Below are 23,690 nucleotides of genomic sequence, written 5' to 3'. Positions count from 1 at the left end.
GGCGGGGCGTTCCGGGAGGGGCTGGGGCGGGGCGAGCCGCGGAGAGGCCGGTTGCGAACGTTGGGGTCCAGGGGCCGAGCCAGTGGAGGGGATCTCGAGCTGTGGCGGCTGCTTGTGTCGGGTAGGGTCCCAGAGATAATTGCACAGCCTTCTTTTTACGGTAGATAAAAGTCTTTTGTGGAAGAAAAGACTCCAGAAGACCGAGCAAGTTTTTGTTTTGTCGTTTTTTGGGGGGTGGGGTGGGGTGAGGGAGGTTATGGGAAGGGGGAGTGCTCATGGTCTGTGGCCTAGGCTGGGCTCACACGGGAATTTACTGCCAGTCCTGCCCTTTGGTTACTAGTGTCCGGCTTCAAAAACAAAGCATAGCTCAGAACTCTTCTGGGTTTCTGATTTGTGTATTTTCCGAATTCTGTTGATGAAGAACTATGTTGTTGCTCACAAGGTATGATTCTGATGTAAAGAGCATTTTAAAGCAGCATATTGTACCCCATTAATGGGTTGGGGAGTGTCCTGTGGATACTCGCATAAAACCCATATACAATAATAGAATAAAGTGAGGAACAAACAAGAAAATAAAGTTTATATACACATTGTATCTTTCGACTCATACTGGCATATCGCTTACCAGTATCCTTAATTTATCTTTGAAAGGGAATCACTAACCTCCTTAGCTGATGCCCTTGTCACTGACATCAACCCTGGGAACTGGCTCCAGCACTGAGCTGCATACTCAGTCCTCATTACTTCTTTTTCTTCTTCAGAACAGGGTTTCTCTGCATAGTTCTGGGTAAACTGGAACTCCAGCTATAGATCAGCTTGAACTCAGATCCACCTGATCTCTGCCTCCTGAGTACTGGAATTAAAGACTTGTCCACCACTACCTGGCTTTTTATTACTTTTTAATGTTGAAATGCCACTAAAAGTGCACTTGACCTTGATTTGTAGTCAGACCTGGAGTTTTCCATGCTCCACTGACCTTGAATAGCTGGAATTACATATATGAACCACTAGCACGTAGTAGGTACTTGTTGGCTTTGGGTTTTAAAGATATTTACTTATGTGACCTCATTTGACACTTTATTATCTGTTGCTTTTTAATGTTTCTGGGCAATTTCTTCTGAGAATTTTCTAGAACTTCTGAATATTCATCTGTAAAATATACCTACATTTTTAGCATTTAGGTTTGTAGACCTACTTCAAGAATATTGTTTTTAGCTAGGCATGTTGGCAAATCCCAAAACTTGGAAGGTAGAGGCAGGAGAATCAAATATATATATACCACTACTACCACCACCACGAAATACATGAAAGCAGGAGGGAGATGAGGGAAAAGGGGGTTAAAGGGGAGGGCAAAGGTGATGGAAGAGAGATAATGGATGGACTGTGGCCAAAGAACATTGTATATCTGAGACTGTGAAAGAATAAGTCTTAGAAAGAGAATATTATGTTCAACAAAGTATGTTATTAGCTGTTGTTTAAATTTTTCAGTGGCTAACTACTAGCATTTTTTTTCTGGCTCATAACAAAGTAATAATTATGTTTGTGGCCCAACTTCAAATGCTGTGTTCCCAGCTATTTGCTGTGAGTGTTGACTGATCCTTGTAATCCCAGTACATAAAGGATACAGGCAGGCCAGCTGGTGCAGCCTTGTTGGGAAAAGTGCATCACGGGAGGCAGTTAGGTTTTGAGATTACATGCTCCTGCCCTATGTCCAGGTCACTCCCTCCGCTTGTGCTTGTGGTAAAGGATGTGAGTATTCAATTTCCTTCTCTGGCTGTCATGCCTGCTGCCATGCAGTTCTGCCATCACACACTCTAACCTTTGAACCTATAAGCCAAAGTAAATGGTTTTATAAGTTGCCTTGGTTGTTGTGTTTTATCACAGCAATAGAAAACTAGGGTAAGCATGGTTTCAGACATTTTTTGAAAACTTGTGCTGAGCTTGGAAGTAAATTTATCATATTGCGTTATGGAAGTCGTTATTCCTGCAATTCTAGTACCAGCTGCTATTTCCAAAGTGACCAAGAGTGGCATGACCTGAACTGCCCTCTTATGTTGGGCAGCTATCATATCTACAACTAGGATTGGCAGGGGCTCATTTTCCTGGTTTACTCCTAGTTCAGGGAAAAGGAGTACTAGTGTGCAAACTACTGACCAACAGAAACAAGTACTAAGAGAGTGGGAGATTGCTGTGATGAACTTGACCATGTGGTTTTATTTTGCAGGGCTAGAGGAATATTTATGGAAGGCTTTGGGAAGACTTGGGCTAGAAAACAAGACAAATTGTACTGTTTGTAGAGAAAAGGAGATCTAGGGAGCTTAACATTACAGCCAAGGCATGTGCTAGAGAGAGGAAGTTTCACATAGTTGAGAAGTTTGCCTTGTATTGGAACAAAGGTAAAGGGTACTCTCTAGCCAAGACCTCACTCAGCAAAACTTACAGCTTGTACAGTAGCCTAAAGCCTTTTCTGATCCCAGAAAGTTACTGAATAAAAAAGTATTGCTGCTAATGTGATTCAAGTGACCCCATCCCTGGCTGGCAGCCACAGTGCCAGGTTTAGACTTGAAGGATGCAAGAATGAAGTGTCACAGATCCTACCTCTGTGGCTTCTGAGAGCCTCTGAGGCCAGGCAACATGTGGTAAGGAATTCTCTGCATGAAGATACTGAGAGAATAAGAGTCATGACAGGCCATTTTGTAGAGCTGTGGAAGGGAAGCTTGGGTTCCAGTGGAGACCATAAGATTTTGGCAATATCAATGCTATGAGAAATCTGCCAAGGAGGTCAATAGAGAAGGACCAGCCCAAGAGAGAGATGCAGGCTACTGGCAGGAAAGCTGAGGTGTGGAGCCCTTAACAGAAGTCATGAAGCTACAGGATTTGGTGTTTTGTCCTGCTGGATTCTAGTCATAGTTTGGTCCATTATGTTCTTATGCCCCACTTGGACCTTTTGGCAATCTGTGTCATATATTGGAAATATGTGATTTGCCTTTTTATTTTACTGAAGGTTGAATTCTGTGATGCTTTGCATCTTAGAAGAGACTTTGGGATTTTAAACAGTATTAAGACTGTGAAAGACTCCAGGGCATCTATGAAGACCAGAGAGTAGAGTGTGGTGGTTTGAATGGAAATATTCCCCACAGGCTCTAGTATTTGGACTCATGGTTTTCAGTCAGTAGTTCAGTTTGGGGACACTTAGGTGGCACATCTTGCTGGAAGAAGTATGTCACCGAAAGTAGTAGAGAAAACAACTTTGTTTGCTCTCTTGGCTTCATGCTTATGGTAAAGGATTTGAACTTTCCATTTCTTCCTGTAGCCACCATGCTTGCTGTCTGCTGATATGCTGTCACCACAACCTTCTGGAAATATCCCTTTGCCTCTACGCCATTTCTCCCACACCTCATTTTTATTTTTAAGTGTGTGTGTGTGTGTAGCAAGTGCATTCCCTTGCCATGGCATTTGGAGATCAAAGGACACTTCCTGGGAGTTGATTTTTTTTCCTTCCACTGTTAAGAGTTCTGGAAATGGTTGCAAGTCTCAATGGCTGAGCCGTGATGATGCACACCTTTAATCCCGACCCTTGGAGGCAGGGGCAGATGTATCTCTGTGACACTGAGGCCAGCCTGGTCTACAGAGTGAGTTCCAGAACAGCCAGGGCTACACAGTAAAACCCTGTCTTGGAAAAAGAAAAAACCAGAGCAAAGAACAACAACAATAACAACAATGACAAAAAAAAAAAAAAAAAAAAAAAAAAAACAACCCAAACCAAAATACACACACACAAACACAGAGGAAGAGAGAGAGAGAGAGAGAGAGAGAGAGAGAGAGAGAGAGAGAGGAGAGAGAGAGAGAGATGGAATTCAGTTTATCAAGCTATAAAGCTTAGTGGATGATAACTTTATCTACTAAGTCCAGTTTCTCAAATTTGGCACTGGTCCCAAGAGCCTGGTGTTTTGTCCGTATTGTACTACTGTCTGTTGAAATGCTTGCTTCCCCCCAGTTACTACACATGTATTCACCCAGACACAGATTGAAGTCTAGGTCCACTTCTTTGAAGCATTTCATGACTTAATGAGATAGCACTGACTCCTTTGTGTTAAAATAATATTACAAACAGAAGTTTAATTGTTTGGATAGAAAGTGTATTTAATTGAGAACTGTATTTGGAAATAAAGCTTTGAACCAGAGAAATAATAAGAGGAGGCAATGATAACCAAAACCAAGTTGAAGATTTGTATTCATGAATACACCATGATATTTTAGCAAACAATATGGTAATAATTCATATATAGTTGTTATTATGACTTTAAAAACTTAACCCTTTCCAGATGGAAATAAAACGATCACAGAGAGAAATATAAATATACATTACGGTCTTGTTATATCACTTTTTATGTGTGTACATTGTTTTGAGAATTCTTTCCCTGGGAAGATGTAAACAAATACCCAGCCTCTTTATAAAGCAACAACAATAAATCAAAGCAAAATTCCCCAAATCCAACTTAAAGTACCTCTAAGTTTATTCAGCTTACCTTCAGAGCATGGGTGAAGGGTTCCTTACAGGAGTGTGGGATAGCCCAAGGCATCTGCACTACCAGAAAGTTTCACTGCAGCATGGATGATGTCATGGCTGCATAGACAGAGTTCCCCGTTCAGCTAACCTTCCACAGTCCATATACCCCAATGCCTTTTGAGATAGAAATTTGTATGTAAAACAAATTGCCAAAAGGTACTGGAGGAAACAGCACCATTTTCACTGCAGGGAGATCATACTAAGCAAATGGTGAGCTACTGGATCAGGAACAAGTTGAATTTTCTTAAACATTTTAGACAGAGTAGACAATAAATCATATCCAGGAGTAATGAGGAAATAGCTTGAGAAATAGCTCAGATTCTTTTCTACAGTTGGAAAGCTAGCATATGTGGCAACGATGGCCTGAAGAGGTTATCACCCACAAGAAAATATATAATCATGACTACAAAATAGCATAGTCAATCCTTTATCTGAAGAAAAAGCAAAGCTCACACGTGGGACAGACTTGAACAGTTAATAGACATCCCCTGGCTGTGTTGCTACTTATCCTACTTATCCATTACAGATTTATCTCTGAGCAAATAAAACTTTTCGTAAGCTCAGAAATTTCCCCTTCAGATATTGGGCAATATTCTGTGCACTTCCTGTCATGAGTCAGCCATTTTTATTGTTACAGAAGTAGTTGTTTACATCATTTGCTAAGATAAATAAAGGTAAGGAAAAATGGAGGTGGAGGGGACACCATAAACACTGCAGATCACTACAGATGTTAGGTTTTGTTTTATTTTAAAGACAACGTCTTCAGGTTGGTAGCCCAGGCTCCCTTTGCACTCTCTCCACAGCTGAGGACAGAGCTCCCTATCCTCTGCCTCCTAGGTGCTGAAATTGCTTGGTTCCATTATCCGATTTCTTTGCAAACCTTTAAAAGTTTTGTAACTAACGTCTCCTAACAAATTCTCAACGTCTTTGCACATTTCTAAGTATTCAGCCATAGTATTATTTTATTGTCTGCGTGGCATTTAGATGTTTCCCCAAACGACCTCGGTTTCTTGGTGACATTCTGAAGTGTTCTATGAATATTTTCTACAGAGATACCAGGGAGGCTACAGCTATAGGTCCTCCCCGGAATGTCCTGGGGAAATGATAGCCTCCCTTCTCTGGCAGCACAGGGATATCTAGGCATTATCGCTGTTGGCTAGGTGAGGTTTCCCAAGCGATCAAAACAGGCTCTGGGGCTGGAGCGGGGGCACTCACAACCCTAAACCCGGAGGAAGCTCTGGTCGGAGCGTCTGACCTCTGACATCCGGCACCCTTCTCCGGGCGGAAATGCTGCGCTGTGGATGAGTGCGCATGCGCACTCGGTGAGCGCCCACAAAGGCTTGTTTCAGGTAGTGGCTGCAGTGTGCACCCGGGTTTCAGGGTAGGGGTGGAGGGCGTCGCGTGGCTGTGAATCCCTGAGAGCTCTTAGAGCTCTTAACGCTGAGCTGGGGAAGTAACACCCGGCCTTCCTAACGCGGCGGTGCTGGGCTGTGGCGGGACCGCCTTAAAGGTTATCTGCCCTACACGGAAGTGCACAATGCAGAATGGGCCTGAGGCGGCCTCCTGTGCATTGATCTTAGAAATGCCACGTGGACTCAGTCCACACTGTACAGTAATCTTCCGTGAGCCTGAAGAAGGTTGCCCCCTGTAGGTTGGGTTGGCGTTGTAAAACCCAGTGAGCTAGCTATCAGTTGACAGCCTGAAGGACCTCATAGATTACAAATAAAAGTTAAGTCCAAGCGAGGGTTGCGTTTCTCTGTGACCACACTCACACCTAGGGTGTGTGTAAGATTCTTCTGTTGTTTAAATGATGCTTGCTGTCTTTTGTGGTCTATTCCAGGAATGTGTTTCTGATCTTCTGAATTTCAACCATGTTGTCAAAGTGCTTGCAACATTTTCTAAAAGCCACAATCTCCCATCCATATCCAGCGTCATATTCTTGGTTAATAAGCAAACACAGGTTTTATGGAACTGTGCCAGCAGCCATGTTGCGCAGACGAGTTGTCATCACAGGCATTGGCCTAGTGACACCACTTGGCGTTGGGACTCAACTAGTTTGGGATCGGCTTCTCCGAGGAGAAAGTGGAATTGTTTCTGTGGTTGGTGATGAGTACAAGAACATCCCTTGCAGTGTAGCTGCTTATGTACCAAGAGGTCCACATGAAGGTCAGTTTAATGAACAAAACTTTGTGTCCAAATCAGATGCCAAGTCCATGTCTTCTTCCACCATCATGGCCGTTGGGGCAGCAGAGTTGGCCCTGAAAGACTCCGGCTGGCATCCGAAACGAGAAGCAGATCAGGTGGCTACTGGCGTTGCCATTGGCATGGGCATGGTTCCTCTTGAAGTTATTTCTGAAACTGCTTTGCAGTTTCAGACCAAAGGTTATAATAAAGTCAGCCCATTCTTTGTCCCTAAGATTCTGATCAATATGGCTGCAGGCCAGGTTAGCATTCGCTACAAACTCAAGGGCCCCAATCACTCAGTGTCCACAGCCTGCACCACAGGTGCACATGCTGTGGGAGACTCCTTTAGATTTATAGCCCATGGTGACGCAGATGTGATGGTGGCTGGGGGCACAGACTCTTGCATTAGTCCATTATCTCTCGCTGGGTTTTCCAGAGCCCGGGCTCTGAGCACAAACCCAGATCCTAAGCTAGCCTGCCGGCCATTTCATCCAGAGAGAGATGGTTTTGTCATGGGTGAGGGAGCTGCCGTGCTGGTGCTGGAAGAACATGAGCATGCTGTTCAGAGAGGAGCTCGGATCTACGCAGAAGTTTTGGGTTATGGACTCTCAGGTGATGCCGGTCACATAACTGCCCCCGATCCCGAAGGAGAAGGTGCTTTAAGGTAAAGAATGGTTGTTCTTTTCAAAATATATTTTCCTCTTAAGATACTATATTAAGGCACTATTGGAACTTCAAATTAAAAAAAAAATTACCTGGTCTTGGTGTCTCTTAGATGAAAGGCTTTTAAAAAAGTCTTTGCTTGAAATGAATGAAAACATTTGAAAATATTTAAACAAAAATTGAATGGACTTTAGTTAAAGCCAATAGAGTGTCTTTGCTAGCTTCTTATACCCCACCTTCTGTTTGGAAATCATGAGTGTGCTCCCTTCCTCAGCCTCCCTCTGAACACTTATCAGACCTGGAGAATAGAGAAAGACCTGCTAGATGTGTCTAGGTGTATTCTGTTCTTTTCAAAGCAGCATTTCTTGGCCCTGAATCACTCAAGAGTCTTGTTAACATGCCAGTTCTGACTGCTGATCTAGATTGATGCTTAAGACTCTACATTTCTAACTAGCTCCAGTCTAAAGACCACACTTTGAAAAAAAGTCCTTGATTATGTGATGCCATCTAAGCTTAAACTGTATTATGTTTATCCAATTAAATCAGCCAGAAGTTTAGCAGGCTTTCCTATAAAGGGACAAAAACTAGCTACTTTTAGCTTTGTGAATCATAGGGTCTTTGCTGTGACACTGATCTTATACAAGCTACTCAGATGAAAAATCTCCTGTTATTAAACTTTATTTGATAATTTTCTTCTCTTACCAGATGCATGGCTGCTGCTGTAAAAGATGCAGGCGTATCACCTGAGCAGATATCCTATGTCAACGCACATGCCACTTCCACACCACTGGGTGATGCTGCTGAGAACAGAGCCATCAAGAGGCTTTTTAGGGACCATGCTTGTGCCCTTGCCATATCCTCCACAAAGGGAGCCACTGGGCATCTTCTGGGTGCTGCAGGAGCAGTTGAGGCAACTTTTACTGCACTGGCTTGTTACCACCAGAAACTACCACCAACTTTAAACCTGGATTGTACAGAGCCAGAATTTGATCTCAATTATGTTCCACTGGAGTCACAGGAATGGAAAAGTGAGGGTCGGTGTATTGGACTCACCAATTCCTTTGGATTTGGTGGTACTAATGCGACTCTTTGTATTGCTGGTATGTAAACACTGGCTTTTAATGGTCATACATTTATAAATATTATATACTTAGATATGTCTTATATCAATACCCAGATGACTTTAGCACAATTGGTATTTGTATAGTTCTTTGGTAGGGAACAGGGTGCCCAGTACTTGTTATTTTATAGCATCTTGGTGTCTCCTTTGAGATTTCAGTGGCAACTATTGACAACCAGAAATGTCTATGGAGGGCAGAATAATCTGCACACAGAACCATTGATTTATGTTTTTCTCATGCACTATTTCATCCATCATGGTCCTTTTCAGATATTTATTTAGAGAGCAGCTTCTCTGAGCAAGGCTGTGCTGTTCCATGGTGTAACTAACTCTAGGGTCACCACTGTTGTACAGCATATAAACAGGACTTCAATACAAGTCCTACCATTTGTATCAGCAGTCAGCATCCCTTTAGGACAGCTATCAGCCAGTGATGACCTATTCACCCCTGACCCATGGAGTGTCCTTGGTGGAATTTCCCCAAGCTCCCAAGATTTCATTTCTCTGACGGAGGACATAAAACAGGATTTCTTTTTTCTTGCCTGTTCTTGACTGACCTTCCTTCCTTCCTTCCTTCCTTCCTTTCTTCGTCATCTTTTTTTCCCCTTCTTTGAGACATAGTTACTTAAGTAACCCTAGCTGTATTGGAACTCACTCTATAGATCCTGGCTGACCTTGATCTCTATAGGGATCTGCCTGCCTTTGCCTCCTAAGTGTTGCAATTAAAGGTGTACACCAGCATAGCCTGGCTGGTTTGGCTTTTAAAATTCTGGATATGTTTGTGCTGTGGTGAATGGACATAAAGATCTTTGGAAAAAACTCTTGTTAAATTAGGCCAGCTCCTCTCTAACTTCTAACTTTGTGACTGTGACAATGTTCTCCAAGCTTCCTACTACTAGGGTAGCAAGTTCTTCAGAGGTGACAGCCATCCAGGAAAGCATTTGGTAGGCAGGGCTTTTATCTCTTCTGAGTAAGTGTTTTCATGTATTTGCAGGTCCACAGTGATATGGAGCTTCAGTCAGGTGCCTACATTTCCTAGGCTCAGTAATACCTTTAATGGCTTTCTGTCCTTGTACTGTTTAATGCTTTTTATTCCAATTCCATGACAAACTGCCTTTTGGCCTCTGCTTTCATAGTGGCACACACACAGACACACACACACACACACAGTGCAAGAGAGAGGGAGATAGTAAAAAAGGAGATAAATGGCTATATGCCTATGTGCCTTTCTGCAGAATGAGGAGCAGTCTCACATTTTACTTAAAACTTTTTGTTCTTGTTTTAATTTAAAAAAATAAAATGTGTATGAGTGTTTTTCCTGAGGTCAGAACAGGGTTTTGGATCTCCTGGAATTGGTGTTATGGATGGTTATGAACTACCCTGTCAGTGCTCATGTCTCTAGCTGCATAAGTAGCAGAAGATGGCCTAGTCGGCCATCATTGGGAAGAGAGGCCTTGGTCTTGCAAACTTTATATGCCTCAGTACAGGGGAACACCAGGGCCAAGAAGTGGGAGTGGGTGGATAGGGGAGTGGGGGGGGGTAGGGTATGGGGGACTTTTGGGATAGCATTTGAAATGTAAATGAAGAAAATACCTAATTAAAAAAAAGAGCTAAAAACAAAGGCAAAAACAATTAGAGGATTATTCTGTATACTGTACATGCATCCTTGGGAAGAGTACTAGCTAATAATCCAAACAACACATACAATGGTGATCCTCTCCCTATGGTAAATGTCATTTAAACATTGTCAACAATTATATCTCTTTTCAAAACTGTTGCCTGTAAAATGATTGAAAAGCACTAAGTAGAATATATCAGAATGGGAATGAAATCTAGACAGTGTGATTCTTTTTAAGCTGTGGTCAGTTAAGGGGAAACCAATCTGGGAAAGAAAAATTATTAGTTTTAAAATTCACTATTTTGAATGTAACTAATATTGTATGAACTCAAAAATGTACTTTAAAAGAAAGAAATTGTTTTTAATGTGTAATTCATGGTTGTTGAATGAAATTTTTATTTTTGGTACAGTAATATAAATGAAAATAAAAATGTTGTAAGATAAACAACAAAAAAAGTCTTCATCAGCTGATTCTGTCAGCTGTGTTTGAGATTCTCCCTTCTGCTATACATCATGCACAGAAGTTTTCCTTTTGATTCTTTAACTGGCAGAGAAAATGAAACCAATCAAAACCCCTAGATGGTAATGTCAGTCACCCTCAGCCATCATCTTGGTAGGTCTTGGTAGTCTCCCAGGTGGCGAAACCCAAGATTTCATTCCTGAACAATGTGAGCCATAGGTGTTAGTCATCTGTTTCACACATAAGTGTGGGGGCCAGAGTTTAGATTCCCAGTATCCATGTACACACCAGGCAACCGTTGTCTGCCTGTAATTTGAGCATGTGGTTACAAACACTTCAGTTTGAGACCCTGCCTATTCAGTTCTTTTTAAGTGTCTGTTGGTCACAGATACTGAACCTGTGTGACAGTTCTGAGGTTCTGCCTTGTGTATGTGTCATAAGACACTAGAATGCAGACTTGAGGGAATTCCATAAGCTATGCAAGTAGGCCCCTTGGATATTGTTAGGTCCATTTCTGCCACTTTTGTTAGCCAGATGCATCTTGTGTGTGCTTTGGAATAGCTAGTGACTAAGACTTGTTAATGTAAATTGGCAGCCATTTGCATCTGTGCTATGCAGGTGCTTCTGGGGAGTGAGTATACATGTGGCCCAGAAGGCTTCACTCTTACCCTAATTGAAATATTCCTCTCTTGTTCCAGTCCATGCTTCCTAGACTACTAACCAAAAGCCAGGCCTTATATATATACATTTTTTTTTCTTTTTTTCACTTTGGGGCTACTGCTACCAAAGGGCGGTGGTTAAATGAGAAATGTACCTCATAGGCCCATGTATTTGGACACCTGGTCTCCAGCTGGTGGTGCTGTTGAGCTATGAAACCTTTAGGAGGGATAGCCTTGCTGGAGGTAGCATGCCACTGGGAGTGGGCTTTGAGAGTTTATAGCTTGCCCCATTTCCACTCTACTCTCTCGTTTTCTATGAGGGATTGAATTTCACAACCTTCTGCACCAGCTGTTTTGAGGGAAGAAGAAGGAAGGAAGGGAGTAAGTCGAGGGTTAGTTGCCCAGGAGTCCCTGTTCTTCTCAGAGTCCAATAAGGAACCAAATGCCCGGGAATGAAGTAAGTAAAGACACAGAAGAGATGAAAACAGGCAGAAAGCACCATTAGGAAAGATAGTGTCTCAGAGCCAGAGGACCATCAAGTGGACTCCGGGCTGGTCTTTTACTAGATCTTGGTTCTCCCCCCCCCCCACCTTTTTAAATCCCCACTTTTTCTTAACTTCTTCCTCCTCTTTCATTACTTCTCAACCTAGATGGCCCTTGGTCCAGGGAGATTAAACCCTGGGAGGAAACATCCCAGCTTCAGAGTCCTGATATTACTTCTCTTGATTGTTCAGCTGCTTATGTGGGAATTTTATCTCTTTCCCTATGACCTCTTCCCTGATTGCCTATTCATGTTAAGTCCTCATACATCCACCTGGTGCCACAATTCTCTGTCAATTTAGTCATCCCATTTGGAACCATAAGCCAAAGCAAACTCTTCCTTCCTTTTTTCTCTTCCTTCCTTCCTTCTTTCCTTCCTTCCTCTCTTTCCCCTCTCTCTCTCCCTCCCTCCCTCCCTCCCTCCCTCCCTCTTTCTTTCTTTCTTTCTTTCTTTCTTTCTTTCTTTCTTTCTTTCTTTCTTTCTTTCTTTCTTTCTTTCTTTCTTTCTTTCTTTNCCCTCTTTCTTTCTTTCTTTCTTTCTTTCTTTCTTTCTTTCTTTCTTTCTTTCTTTCTTTCTTTCTTTCTTTCTTTCTTTCTTTCTTTCTTTCTTTCTGTCATGGTGTTATTATCAGAACAACAAAAGTAACCAATACACAGAGAGTCACCAGTGCAGCCTTGCCTGCTTGTGATATCTCCCCCACCACCACCACCCCCTGGCCACTTCCAGTTCATTCTCAGCATCACTGCAAGGTAGCTCCCATTCTTTTCAATGTGACTTCCAGCAAGAACTATTTAGGAAGTAAAATCAGGATTCAACAATTTCCTTCTGATCCAAATTCCCTGTTTCGTGTTTCATTTGTTTTGTTGTTTTCTTCTGTGTTCCCATCCCTGCTATCTTAGTTTGTTTTCTGTTGCTTCTTGTGGTGTTAAACACCACAAGAAGCAACTTTCAGAGGAAATGATTTATTTTAGCTTATACCTTACAGTTCATCATGAAGTCAGTGTAGGAACTCAAGGCAGGGACTGAAGCAGAGGCCATGAAGGAGTGCCAGTTACTAGATCATTCCCCATGGCTTGTTTAGATTGCTTTCTTATACGATACAGGCCTCAACCACCCAGGAGTGGCAGTACCCACAGTGGGATGACTCCTCCTTCCCACATTAATCATTACTCAAAAAATAGCTCCCCAGACTTGACTATTGGCTAATCTCTTGGTGGCATTTTCTCAATTGTTGTTACCTTTTTCCAGAAAATCCTCCTTGTGTCAAAGTGACAAAAACTAACCAGCATGCCTGAAGTTATTTCTATGGCATATAACAGTATCTGGCCCAGAATTTGGTGATGGTTGGTGTTATCAGCTGTATGGACTTTAGAATCACCTGGGAAAGGCATCTCAATGAAGAAATACTTGGGTTAGGTTGGCCTGTGAAGATGTTTCTGGGGATTATCTTGTTTACCTTATCTGAGGTGGGAGTATCTGCTTACTTGCTGAGGGACAGTGGGGAGCTGTGCTTCTTGTGCCTGCTCCCCCAAATGCTGAAGGTCTGATCAAGAACACACAGTAGTTACATGCTTCATTAACATTGTTGTCTCCATTTTATGGATAAAGCATCCAAAGGCCCTTTACATTTTGGTATTTTGAGACAGGGTCCATGCCATGTGGCCCAGGCTGGTCTTAATTTCCAAGATCCAGGCTTACAGACATGCACTTTAGAGTCCAGTTTAGGAATCTGAAAGTTCAATGGGTTGGTAACAGGACAGGAGCTCAAAGGGACCTTATGGGCATCAAAGAGCAAACTCTTGACATCAGAAACATAAGACCCTCTTGAAGAGCAAACTTGAGCCTCCCCACTAAGAGTGGCCTTACACTCACAGAGAGGAGCAGAGCTTTCCTAGACCCTGTTTTGAATTGAATGAAATAACTGAAGAAATACATTGTGTATCACATGTATTCACTTAATAAAAATCAAAGTATGGCTATTTTGTTTTTGCAGATACTGATGGTTATATTAGAATTTGTAAACCATGTTAGCCAAATCCCAGCCCTCAAATTAAAGAGATACATAGATAGAGGTATTTGATAGTCTCTGGATTTAATAATACATGTTTTTAATTATAATTTAAAAAATACCATAAAACCTTAAAGAAAAAACCCATTGTTTACAGATAAAAATATAGGTTTTTATACATTAATTTATGTATATTTGCATATATATAAAATAAGCTTTAAAAGAGAACTTAGCACAGTGCGGAAGCTGTATCACCTCTACACCCCACCCCTCCTCACCATGCACAACCGAATGGATGGGGATCACAAGTGGGACTGAAATATTCATGCTTTGTATAGCCGTTCTATTTTTTCTCTCAATATATTTTAAATGTCTTTTGGTTGAAAGCAAGAGAAGAAAGTTTGGCTAGAAACAGACTCAGATAGAGGAAAAAATTGGAGATTTCTAATTACTGATCTAAGCTAACACATTGCTGAAACCATTGTGTCAGATTTTCATTGAATAAATGGCCAATGAAAATTGCCTTTATGTCTGTGCTGTTTGGTTCTGCTGTGGCCATCCCCTGTTAACGATAGACTTGTGGGGAGTGGCTGACCACAAAGGCTATTTGCTGTTCAAAGTGGCATCCTGAGATGAGAGGAAGGCTCAGTAGATCTGGATCTAAGTTCCTAGTCTAGGCCCTAAAGTGAATTTAATAGTACCTGTACAACAAGCTAGGCAAAGTGGTACCTGCCTGTAATTTCAGCACTGGAGAGGCTGAGGAGGGGAGAATGTTGTGAATCTGAAGTATCACGAGTTATGAGAGCATTCCTGGCCATACTGGGCTACAGAGTGGTACCCTCCCAAAACAGCTATAATAAAATAATAGTAAATGATAATGTATCTAACAGTGGTCTCTAAGCTCTAGTAAGGCTGGCTAATGGAGCATAGGTAGTTCTTCTCAGGGACATTTCTATATTTGGGAAATTAGTTGTTAGGTTCACAAAATGTTTTTATAGTGTTAATATCTATATAAATATCATCATCATTATCATCAGGCATCTTTATTCTGTTATTGTTGGGATTCACTGGGGATTTGTACGTGAGAATGGTTTGCTACAGTATAAAGTGCCTGATCTAGTCTTCAAGAAAATTGTCCTGAAAAAATCAGCATGAAGCATTGAAACAATAACAAAGCAACTTGGAGAATTCTTCCTGAAAAGACGAAAGGTGGGAGGCTCCCTCTCCAGCCGGGCTGCGGGTGATTCTTTCTACCTGATATTTTGTTTTTAAATGTTTATTCACAGATTATGTTAAAGTCACTGATATGGGACCCTTTGCACACAGGCCTGGTTTGTGTGCACGCTTGAGATGAGCAGGGTTTGCATGCTCATGGTTTGCACAGCCCATTGCCCTGCATCTCCTTCTTTCTCCTTACAAAGGTTATTTTGGAAATTGTCCTTTGGTCTAAAGCAAGAGAGAGGTATTTGATTGAAAATGCATTCAAAAAAGCAATTAGAATATTTTAATAACTAAGTGCTGTTCTTACATTGCCATTAAGAGAGAGAAATGTAAAACAGCATAATCCAGAGATCCTGGAAGGAATCCCCCAGACAAGCCAGTGCTGGTGCTGTATAATAAGTAGAACAGCACTGGGAGGGAACAGAGAGAATTCTTCAAACATCAGTATCCTGCAAACCCTCACACAATAGTGAGACAGGCTCTGGAAAAGTGTGGGGCTCTGTGGAACCTTTAGAGGCAGAACTTTGCTAGAGAAAGTGGCTGACTAAGAAGGCAAGAAACCTTGAGGATTACAGCCCAGGCTCACTTCCAGTCCTAACCTTCTTCCTTTGTGATCTACTCAGACGTGAGTGAGCATTATCCCATAGTTAGCAGCTACACTTGCCACCATGCCCCCTCTGGCATTGTGTAGTAACATTATCACAGAAATGGCAAAAGCAGTTAATACAAGAATGTCCCTGTAATAAATTCTCTTCTGTTATTTTTGAATTCTTTCACTTTTAAACCATAACACTGAGTCTCTTGGAGGAGCTCATTTTGTATAAATCTTCCCTTGAATTCTTGTATTATTAAGGATGGATTCCTGGAAGATAGGTTGGGATAATACATAAAAAGAAATAGTACCACAAAGTTCTACTCTGTCTCTCCAGATTCATTCTTTCTTTCTTTCTTTCTTTCTTTCTTTCTTTCTTTCTTTCTTTCTTTCTTTCTTTCTTTCTTTCTTTCTTTCTTCCTTCCTTCCTTCCTTCCTTNCTTTCTTCCTTCCTTCCTTCCTTCCTTCCTTCCTTCCTTCCTTTTTTTCTTCTTTCCTCCTCCTCCTCCTCTTCTTCTTCCTCCTCCTCCCCCTCCCCCTCTCCATCGCCCTCCTAGGAATTTTTCTCCCATAAGTACCCTTGTCTTCCCCACTCTGAGATGACATTTCAATGGGAGATTCTGAAGAGCACCCCCAGTCACATTTTCTGTAACTAATCTAAACATAGATGATAAAACTGTGTCATTTATCTTGTCAATCTGCCTCATATCAGCTTGATTTGCATTCCTTTATGAAACAGGTGCAGAAAGCAGCAGAGAAGTTCTTTATTGATGACAAGAGCAGCACCATCCATTTATGTATGTACTGTGAGTATCTCTCTTGAGCCAGGGTATTTGTCACAGAAGCTTGGTTACCAAGCCCAACATTTTCTATACATGTTCTAGTTGGTGACCAGGAGGCCAACAGAGGGCATCAGATCCCCAGAGCTGGAGTTACAGGTGTTTGGGAGCTCCTGCCATGAGTGCTGGGAACAGAGCTCTGGTCATTTGTAAGAGATTCAAGCCTTCTCACTGCTGAGCCATCTTTCCTCCCTACTATCTGCCTTTTGTAGAATATGTTGTCAATTCTCACTCTAGATGACAAGTAGACTCATTTAAGGTAGTAAGTTCAATTCTTACACAATAGCTAATAGCACACGAATGCTGCTTTGCTATAAAACAGTCTCACCTGGACTAATGAGGTGACTAAAGGCAGGAAGTCTGAAAGCCTCTCTCAGGCATGTTAGTCACTCAAGAAGTGTCTGCCTTACCTATTTCATCCCGCTTCAAGGCTGGCAGCACAGAGGTTGGTCATGGTCCTGAACCTTGAACTCCAAGAGGACCAGAGCCTCATAGCGAGATTACCAGTTGAGGGCAGTGACACAGGTCAGCGAGGCTGCACCCAGAAACAGAAGCAGCATCCTGAGTGACCCCTAAAGGCTTCTATGGAACACCTTGCAGAACAGGAACTGAGATAATGTCCACACCTTGACCAGAGCTGTTTAACAACACACACCTCTGTCTCAGTGCTGCTTGTCACAGTCATTTCTCTGATCACTAGATAGAATCTTTTTTTTATAAACTTCATTGATTCTTTGTGAGATTCACATCATGCATCCCAGTCCTCCTCATCAAACTGTCCCCTCGTATTCATCCTTTGCTTTTGCAACCTCCACCAGAAAATAGCACAAATACACAAACATCAACAAAACCAAAGCATAAAAAACATCTTATCATGTAAGCTGTAGTGTGTCACAGTGTATCCATGTATCCTACAGTATATCCATCTGTCCACACATCTTCACTTGTGAATACTCATTGCAATGAATCATTGGTCTGGTTGAAACTCTCTGGCTTCTGTGACACCATCAACATTGGATCCTCATTGGAGCTCCTCCTGTTTATTCAGTTATTGCACTGTGTCATGGAGATCCTGTAGTTTTAGAACAACAGGACTGATCCTTTCACACAACACAACTGTTTGCAGATAATTGTGTTTGATTTTGGGTTGGGCCAATTCAGAGCCCTGGAAGTGGGCCTGGGTAGTAGCTGAGCTGGTTGGACTTAGGCTGTCCTTTATCAGCACCACCAGGTTAAGCTCTAGATCTCCCAAGCTCATGACCCCATGGGTAGCTTTCCTGACTGCCAGGGGTGGCAAGGGGCAGGGGAGGCATTATCTCTGCATTTCTTCCACTCCATGGCAGATAAGTGGCAGTGTCAGCTCTCCCACACTCGTGCTGTCAGGGCTGGCACACCCATATCCTGCTTCTAGAACCAGCTCCACCGTGCTGCCCTTTTTTAGGTGCAGAGCCTGTTCTTCTGAGTGCTGCTGCAAGTAAGAGATGGGGCCAGCTCTCCTGATTACCACATCCAATGAAGGGCAGGACCAGCTATGTACAGCCCTTGGAAAAATGGAGATGTCCTGACCAGGGATATCCCCATGTTCTCCAGTGGTAATTTGAGACACAGACATCAATACTGACCCTTGTTGCTGAATAGTCACAGACTCAGAAATAGCGCTCAGTGGCAGCTTGGGCTGGGACATCACCAAGACCTCAGGTGGCAGGGCTAATAACAGGCTACTCCTCTCCACACTGAGTATCCAGTTCCACCTCTTCACAATGCTCAAGCTGCTCCACATTTTCTCTGTCATATGACCAGCACATACTTTCACTCTGTGGTGGCTTCCACTGCAGGCTAGCCACATGGCTGAGGGGCCATGAGTGACATCCTCCATCCTTGCTATACATCATGGCAGCAAGTGGGTGTCTATGGCCCACCTGTATCATAGCTGGAGGTCAGGCCTGTAGGTGGAATGGTATTCACAGGTCTCTGTCTGTTTTCTTCCTCCTGTGATGTACTGCCTGGATTTGATTTGATTTGATTGATATGTTTGTTTTATGAGTTCTAGGCATAATACTACATTGGCCATCAAGCCAGGCATCAAACTAGTACCAACAAAGGACTGCCATCTGCCCTGCCCCTGATTGATATAAGAAAACCACCAGCAACAAGGTGTCTCTTTGCCCATTGCCCATTGCCTTCAGGGTTAATGAAGGAGGGTGCTCTGCTGTCTCTATGGCAAATACAAAAGGGAACTAGCAGGTATCTATTTTAGGGAACAGAAAATCATTTTAGAGTCATTGAAAAAATATATTCATATGGAATATATTTTTTTTTGCCCAAATTGTCAAGATTATCTATCTGATTTATCTGGATGAATGATCCTGTCTGATTATTTTTTTCCAAATTTTTCTGTTTAGAATCATCTTTACTTTGTAATTGAAAAAAACCAAGGATCAGAATCATTTTGAGACATCAGTCAGTCATCATGTGAAGAATATAGATACACATACACATACATACACATATACACACACATACACATACACACATACATACACATGCACATGAACATGCACATGCATATACACATATACATACATTTATATACTTATACACAGACTTATACCTGGCATAGCTGTTTTTCTAGATGTAGCCAGTATTGTTATTAATTCCAATGTGTAAGTCAGCTCATAAGTGATGTCTTTGGAGTGATAGTTGTACAGATAAAACATCAGTTAAGTCAAGTTTCCAATCTTGACTCAAGAGCATCCTGCCTGGTCTCCCTGTGAAGTGTCTCTGACGAAGAGAAACATCTGCTTTCTTCTCTGACCTCTGCTTTCTTCTCTGACTGGAAGCACCTCATCTTTCTGAAGTGGTTATGTCATCGATGATCCTGGTCAATCATATCCCAACAGTAAACTGAACTGATTGCTCTTCATTCAGTTAGCTCAGGCTTGCTATAATTTGAATCTGAAAAGAAACCAGTCAGTAGATAATTAGAATGTTTAATGAGGGCTATTATCAGCTATTACTCATAGGCAAAGTTGTAAATGCAAGACCGTTTTTGTCCCAGTGCTCACAAGTAATTCTTTAGTGTTTAGATATTGCTTTATATTTCTTAAATTATTTTTCTCATTACCCTTTGGAGAAAACTACATCAAACTACAAACAAACAACACTTTGAGTTTTTTCTTGCATATTAATTTCCAGTGAACAGATGGAAATATGAAACTCTTACAGAATTTCAAACACTAATTTATCCTGCTACATTAATAAAAGTAAATGCAAAACAGTCTTCTACTGAGTGGCCACAACAACAGCCACAATCCAATAAGTAACATCTGCAGCCAGAATGTAACTGAGAGAAAAGAAATTCGAGGGGCTGGGGACATGGCTTAGCAGTTAAAAGCCCTGGCTGCTCTTCTGGAGGACCTGGGTTCAATTCCCAGCATCCACATGGTGGCTCACAGCTGTCTGTAACTTCTGTCCCAGAGGACCCATCACCCTTACACAGACATACATGCAGTCAAAACACCAAGGCTTGTAATAAATAAATAAATAAATAAATAATTAAAGATATTCTGGGGCAGATGCTTGTAATTTTGGGAGGAGAAAAGAGCACTTTCTTCCAGACAGTTCATGTGTTAAGCAAGATTCAGTAGAAGCACTGAGCATCCCTGACTGCTGATGTTTGTGCCCTTACTTCCCTTCAACCTCTACTTTAACACATGTTGACTTTTCTGTGTAATGAGCATATAACTGGAGCTACATACCAGAGACATTTGTTTCTGACTCACAGATACACTGGCCAGTCAGTCATGGTTTGAGACTCAGACCCACAGGCCATCTGTTCTGCCTCAGTCTGAGGACATGATGTTGACCCAATTCTTAGAGGTCTGTTTTCTCACAGCAATTTCAGTGCAAAAATATAGACTCAACACACAAACATAGTCCTTTCTTTGTATGTTTTCCATGACCAGAGCAAGATACTGTGAGAGTCAAGAGGCAGGAAATTTGCCTACCAAGCATGTGGTCATACCAAGGATCTTTTGGATATATGATGATTGTAGGCTAGAGGACAATGAAGTCCTGCAGACATAGATAGCATCTTCCTTATATTCTCTTGGTATGTCCTTTATGTCATTTGCCATTAAGAATACAGCAACATGCAAAATAGGGCTAGAGCAGGTGAAACCTCCGAAGAGCATGGGCCCCAGCTGAACACAGTAGTGAACATCTGTGATCTCTGGTTCTGAGAGAACTGAGGAATACTGGGGGTTGAGCCAACCTGGACTACACTGTGAGATTGAGTCTCTAAAACTCAAAAGCAAAATACCAAAGACAAAGAACATAATTTCCATGTATGCCAAGCAGACAGTGACACTCGACAACAGACCAGGCATTTTCCTTTGTTGGGAAATCAATCACTGTAATAGGCTAGCTTCCTACCTCTGTACTTAAGGACTTTGAAATGTAAGTTTGAAAAGGATGACTGGTAGCATTGATTAGTGACATGCAATGCCTGTGGTAGTCATCATTTCTAATCCTGAACATGAGGTAGCCTTGTATGTGTTGTTCTGTGTTACTGCATTGCAAATTACAATTCCAGCTTTCTAGAAGAAAGAAGAGTATGTGAAGCAGAGCTGAGGCCTTTGAGATGTTTCTGCTGACCCATTGTTGGCCAGCAACTTCATAGGGAACCTACAAGCTGGCTGTGACTGAGAGTAAGTTCATATTGACACCCTGATGGGTATGGAGCTGTGGAGGCATGAGACACAGCACATGTTGCCTGTTTCAAATCTCCAAGTCTTCCTGGGGTAGAATGGAGCTTGTCAGAAATACTAACTAGAACACCAAGATGCCCCCCTTTGTCTGTCTTGGGCCTGTATCACCTTTCCAGATCCTCAGTGTTCTTTCCCTCGGTGTCTCTTCTCAGATGTCAACCCATATATGTCTATCCACATTTCCTGATGTTTTTGATACAGTGCATAGTCTGTGGGGTATTACTTTTTAGGAAGGCTATATTATAATTGGTTTTGAACAATATAATTACTGGTGCAATAACAAGGCAAGAAAGCTTACTGTTTTCTGTTAAAGATGCTTGATGCATTTCAATTTCTGCAACAATTGTATTTAATTTTAGCTGGTTGGAAAATCCATTTTCTTTGTGGACTTCAGTACACAAACAAGAGAAATTTGTCAGCAGCCATTGTTTGGAATTTTAGTCTCCACGTGGGAGGCACAAAAATTTCACTCTGACAGCAAATATATTGGGAAACCAACTCAAGATGGAAAAAAAAAAGATTTGGCACTATTGTGTATTTCTGGAAATAATGTGATTAACATCTAAAAAAAAAGGCTAAAGACCTGATATTAAGGCTCTGCTTTTCTTCAGTATTTCCTTTTCTTTTTTTTTTTCCCCACACTTATATACAATATTAAAATAGGAATGTAGACAGAAAAGAGTGATTCACAGTTCAAACTTTTATTGAACTGAGTTAAATGTGAGACCTTTGGAGGTTTAAAAGAAACATAACTTTATGTGTCAGGGGACTGGGTCCCATTCTTTTAATTCCATAATTCCACTAAAATATTTTGTGGCTTATTTATGTGAATGTGTATGTCTGTATGGTTAAGTGCATGTTTGACACATGCAGGTTTCAAAGGAGTCTGAAAGATAGCTTTAGATCCCTGGGAACTGAGATTAAAGGTGTTCATGAAATGCTTGATATCAATATTTTTCTGCTCACAAATAAATTCCAGTTGTCTATCTTCACATCTGTGGGTGACTCTGTGGTACACTATAATACTTGTTTAAGTCTATCAGGATGGTGGTGGTGGGGTGAATTACAAATAATCCCTGTATGAAACACACTGGTGACATGCATGCCTGCCAAGTCACACATCTGTTTGGAAAGCCTTCTCAATTGGTGTCTTCTTTGCTTCATATTTCTTCTAGAGAGCAGAGATAGTCTTGATTTGTCACATAGTTACCATGTAGATATTGAACACAGTCATCTGGGGTTGAAAACCAGATGGATTTCTATAGGCTTAGATTGCTCAAAACCTATAAGGTTTCTTAAATGTTTTAACCTCCCTTCTAGCCCACCAACCACTAGAGATAGTGGAAAACAAAGGTTAACAGAGAAAAGAAGAATGTAGACCTTTTTAGAAATATTTCTTTGGAACAAATCCAGTCTGCATTGTCAGGACTTCAGCAGTTTAGTTCACATGAGTCAGCCATGGTAGCGTGATCCACTTGCAAACACCATTCACTAATCAGCAACAGGAAGACTCACAAACACCACTTATGAATCAGCAAAGGCAGGTAAATCCAAAAGAGATCACAAGGTTCTGCCAATTAGCCCAAGTCTGAGGATGTGTCAAGAAGCCTCTGGAACACCACCAAAGATTTTTGGTACATTTCTCTCTATGAAGTCATGACATGACAAACAAAGAATGGTAAGGTGTACCAATACCATCTGGCATCATTTGAAATGACCAGCATTAATAAAGCACAACGATGACCAGCAAAAAGTGGCAAGGCATACCAATACCATCCAGTATCATCCACTGTCCATTGGGCTATATTTATATCCTTTACAAACACCACATGTTCTCTCAAGCATCCAGTCTAGCAAAACATATGCCTCTTTCTCAGGTGGCCTCCAGAAAAACACCATGTGTCTGTTCTTAGAAAAACATCCTTCCATGAGTCAAGCTTCAGAAAAAGCATCCTCTCATAATGGTAGTTTCCAGAAAAAAAATCACATGACACAATAGAGTCTCTAAAGAAATCAGAAATTTCCACTTCTGGCTTCCCTCAAAAGGACAAAGGGAGAGCAATGCACCCCTGTCTTCTTCCCCTAGTGCTTATACATTTCCATAATCTAAGGTGAGCAGTGGCTCTAGTGATGTTGGGAGTTCTTTATAAGCCCTCCAGTTGACAGAGACTTGATCACAATGGAGCTCATCTTGTTTGACTCCCTCTTTTTAGATGACTCTTTTTTAATTATTATTATTATATCATAGATTTTATTTCATAGTCTTTTTTTAAATTTTTATTTATTTTTTTTATTATGTATTTTCCTCAATTACATTTCCAATGCTATCCCAAAAGTCCCCCATACCCCCCGCCCACTTCCCTACCCACCCATTCCCATTCTTTTGGCCCTGGCATTCCCCTGTATTGGGGCATATAAAGTTTGCAAGTCCAATGGGCCTCTCTTT

At 41.6% G+C, this 23,690-nt stretch overlaps 1 protein-coding gene across 3 annotated transcripts; it reads left to right on the top strand.

The window, feature by feature from the left end:
* Positions 1-39: 39 nt before the first annotated feature.
* Oxsm (3-oxoacyl-ACP synthase, mitochondrial) lies at positions 40-9,879 on the top strand. Of its 3 annotated transcripts, none has more exons than XM_021181716.2 (3): positions 40-121; positions 6,411-7,418; positions 8,123-9,879. In XM_021181716.2, exons 2-3 carry the CDS (start codon positions 6,442-6,444, stop codon positions 8,523-8,525), a joined length of 1,380 nt encoding a protein of 459 aa, XP_021037375.1. In that variant the 5' UTR covers positions 40-121; positions 6,411-6,441; the 3' UTR covers positions 8,526-9,879. The 3 variants fall into 3 exon arrangements, with proteins under 3 accessions (XP_021037375.1, XP_029325081.1, XP_021037373.1); XM_029469221.1 differs by lacking the exon at positions 40-121 and adding an exon at positions 3,846-5,244; XM_021181714.2 differs by lacking the exon at positions 40-121 and adding an exon at positions 5,877-5,919.
* Positions 9,880-23,690: the final 13,811 nt, after the last annotated feature.

The sequence above is a fragment of the Mus caroli genome, chromosome 14 (genome assembly GCF_900094665.2).
Source record: "Mus caroli chromosome 14, CAROLI_EIJ_v1.1, whole genome shotgun sequence".
NCBI lineage: Eukaryota > Metazoa > Chordata > Mammalia > Rodentia > Muridae > Mus > Mus caroli.
Note: the sequence above shows the minus strand (reverse complement) of the source record. Positions and strands in the feature narration are given on the sequence as shown.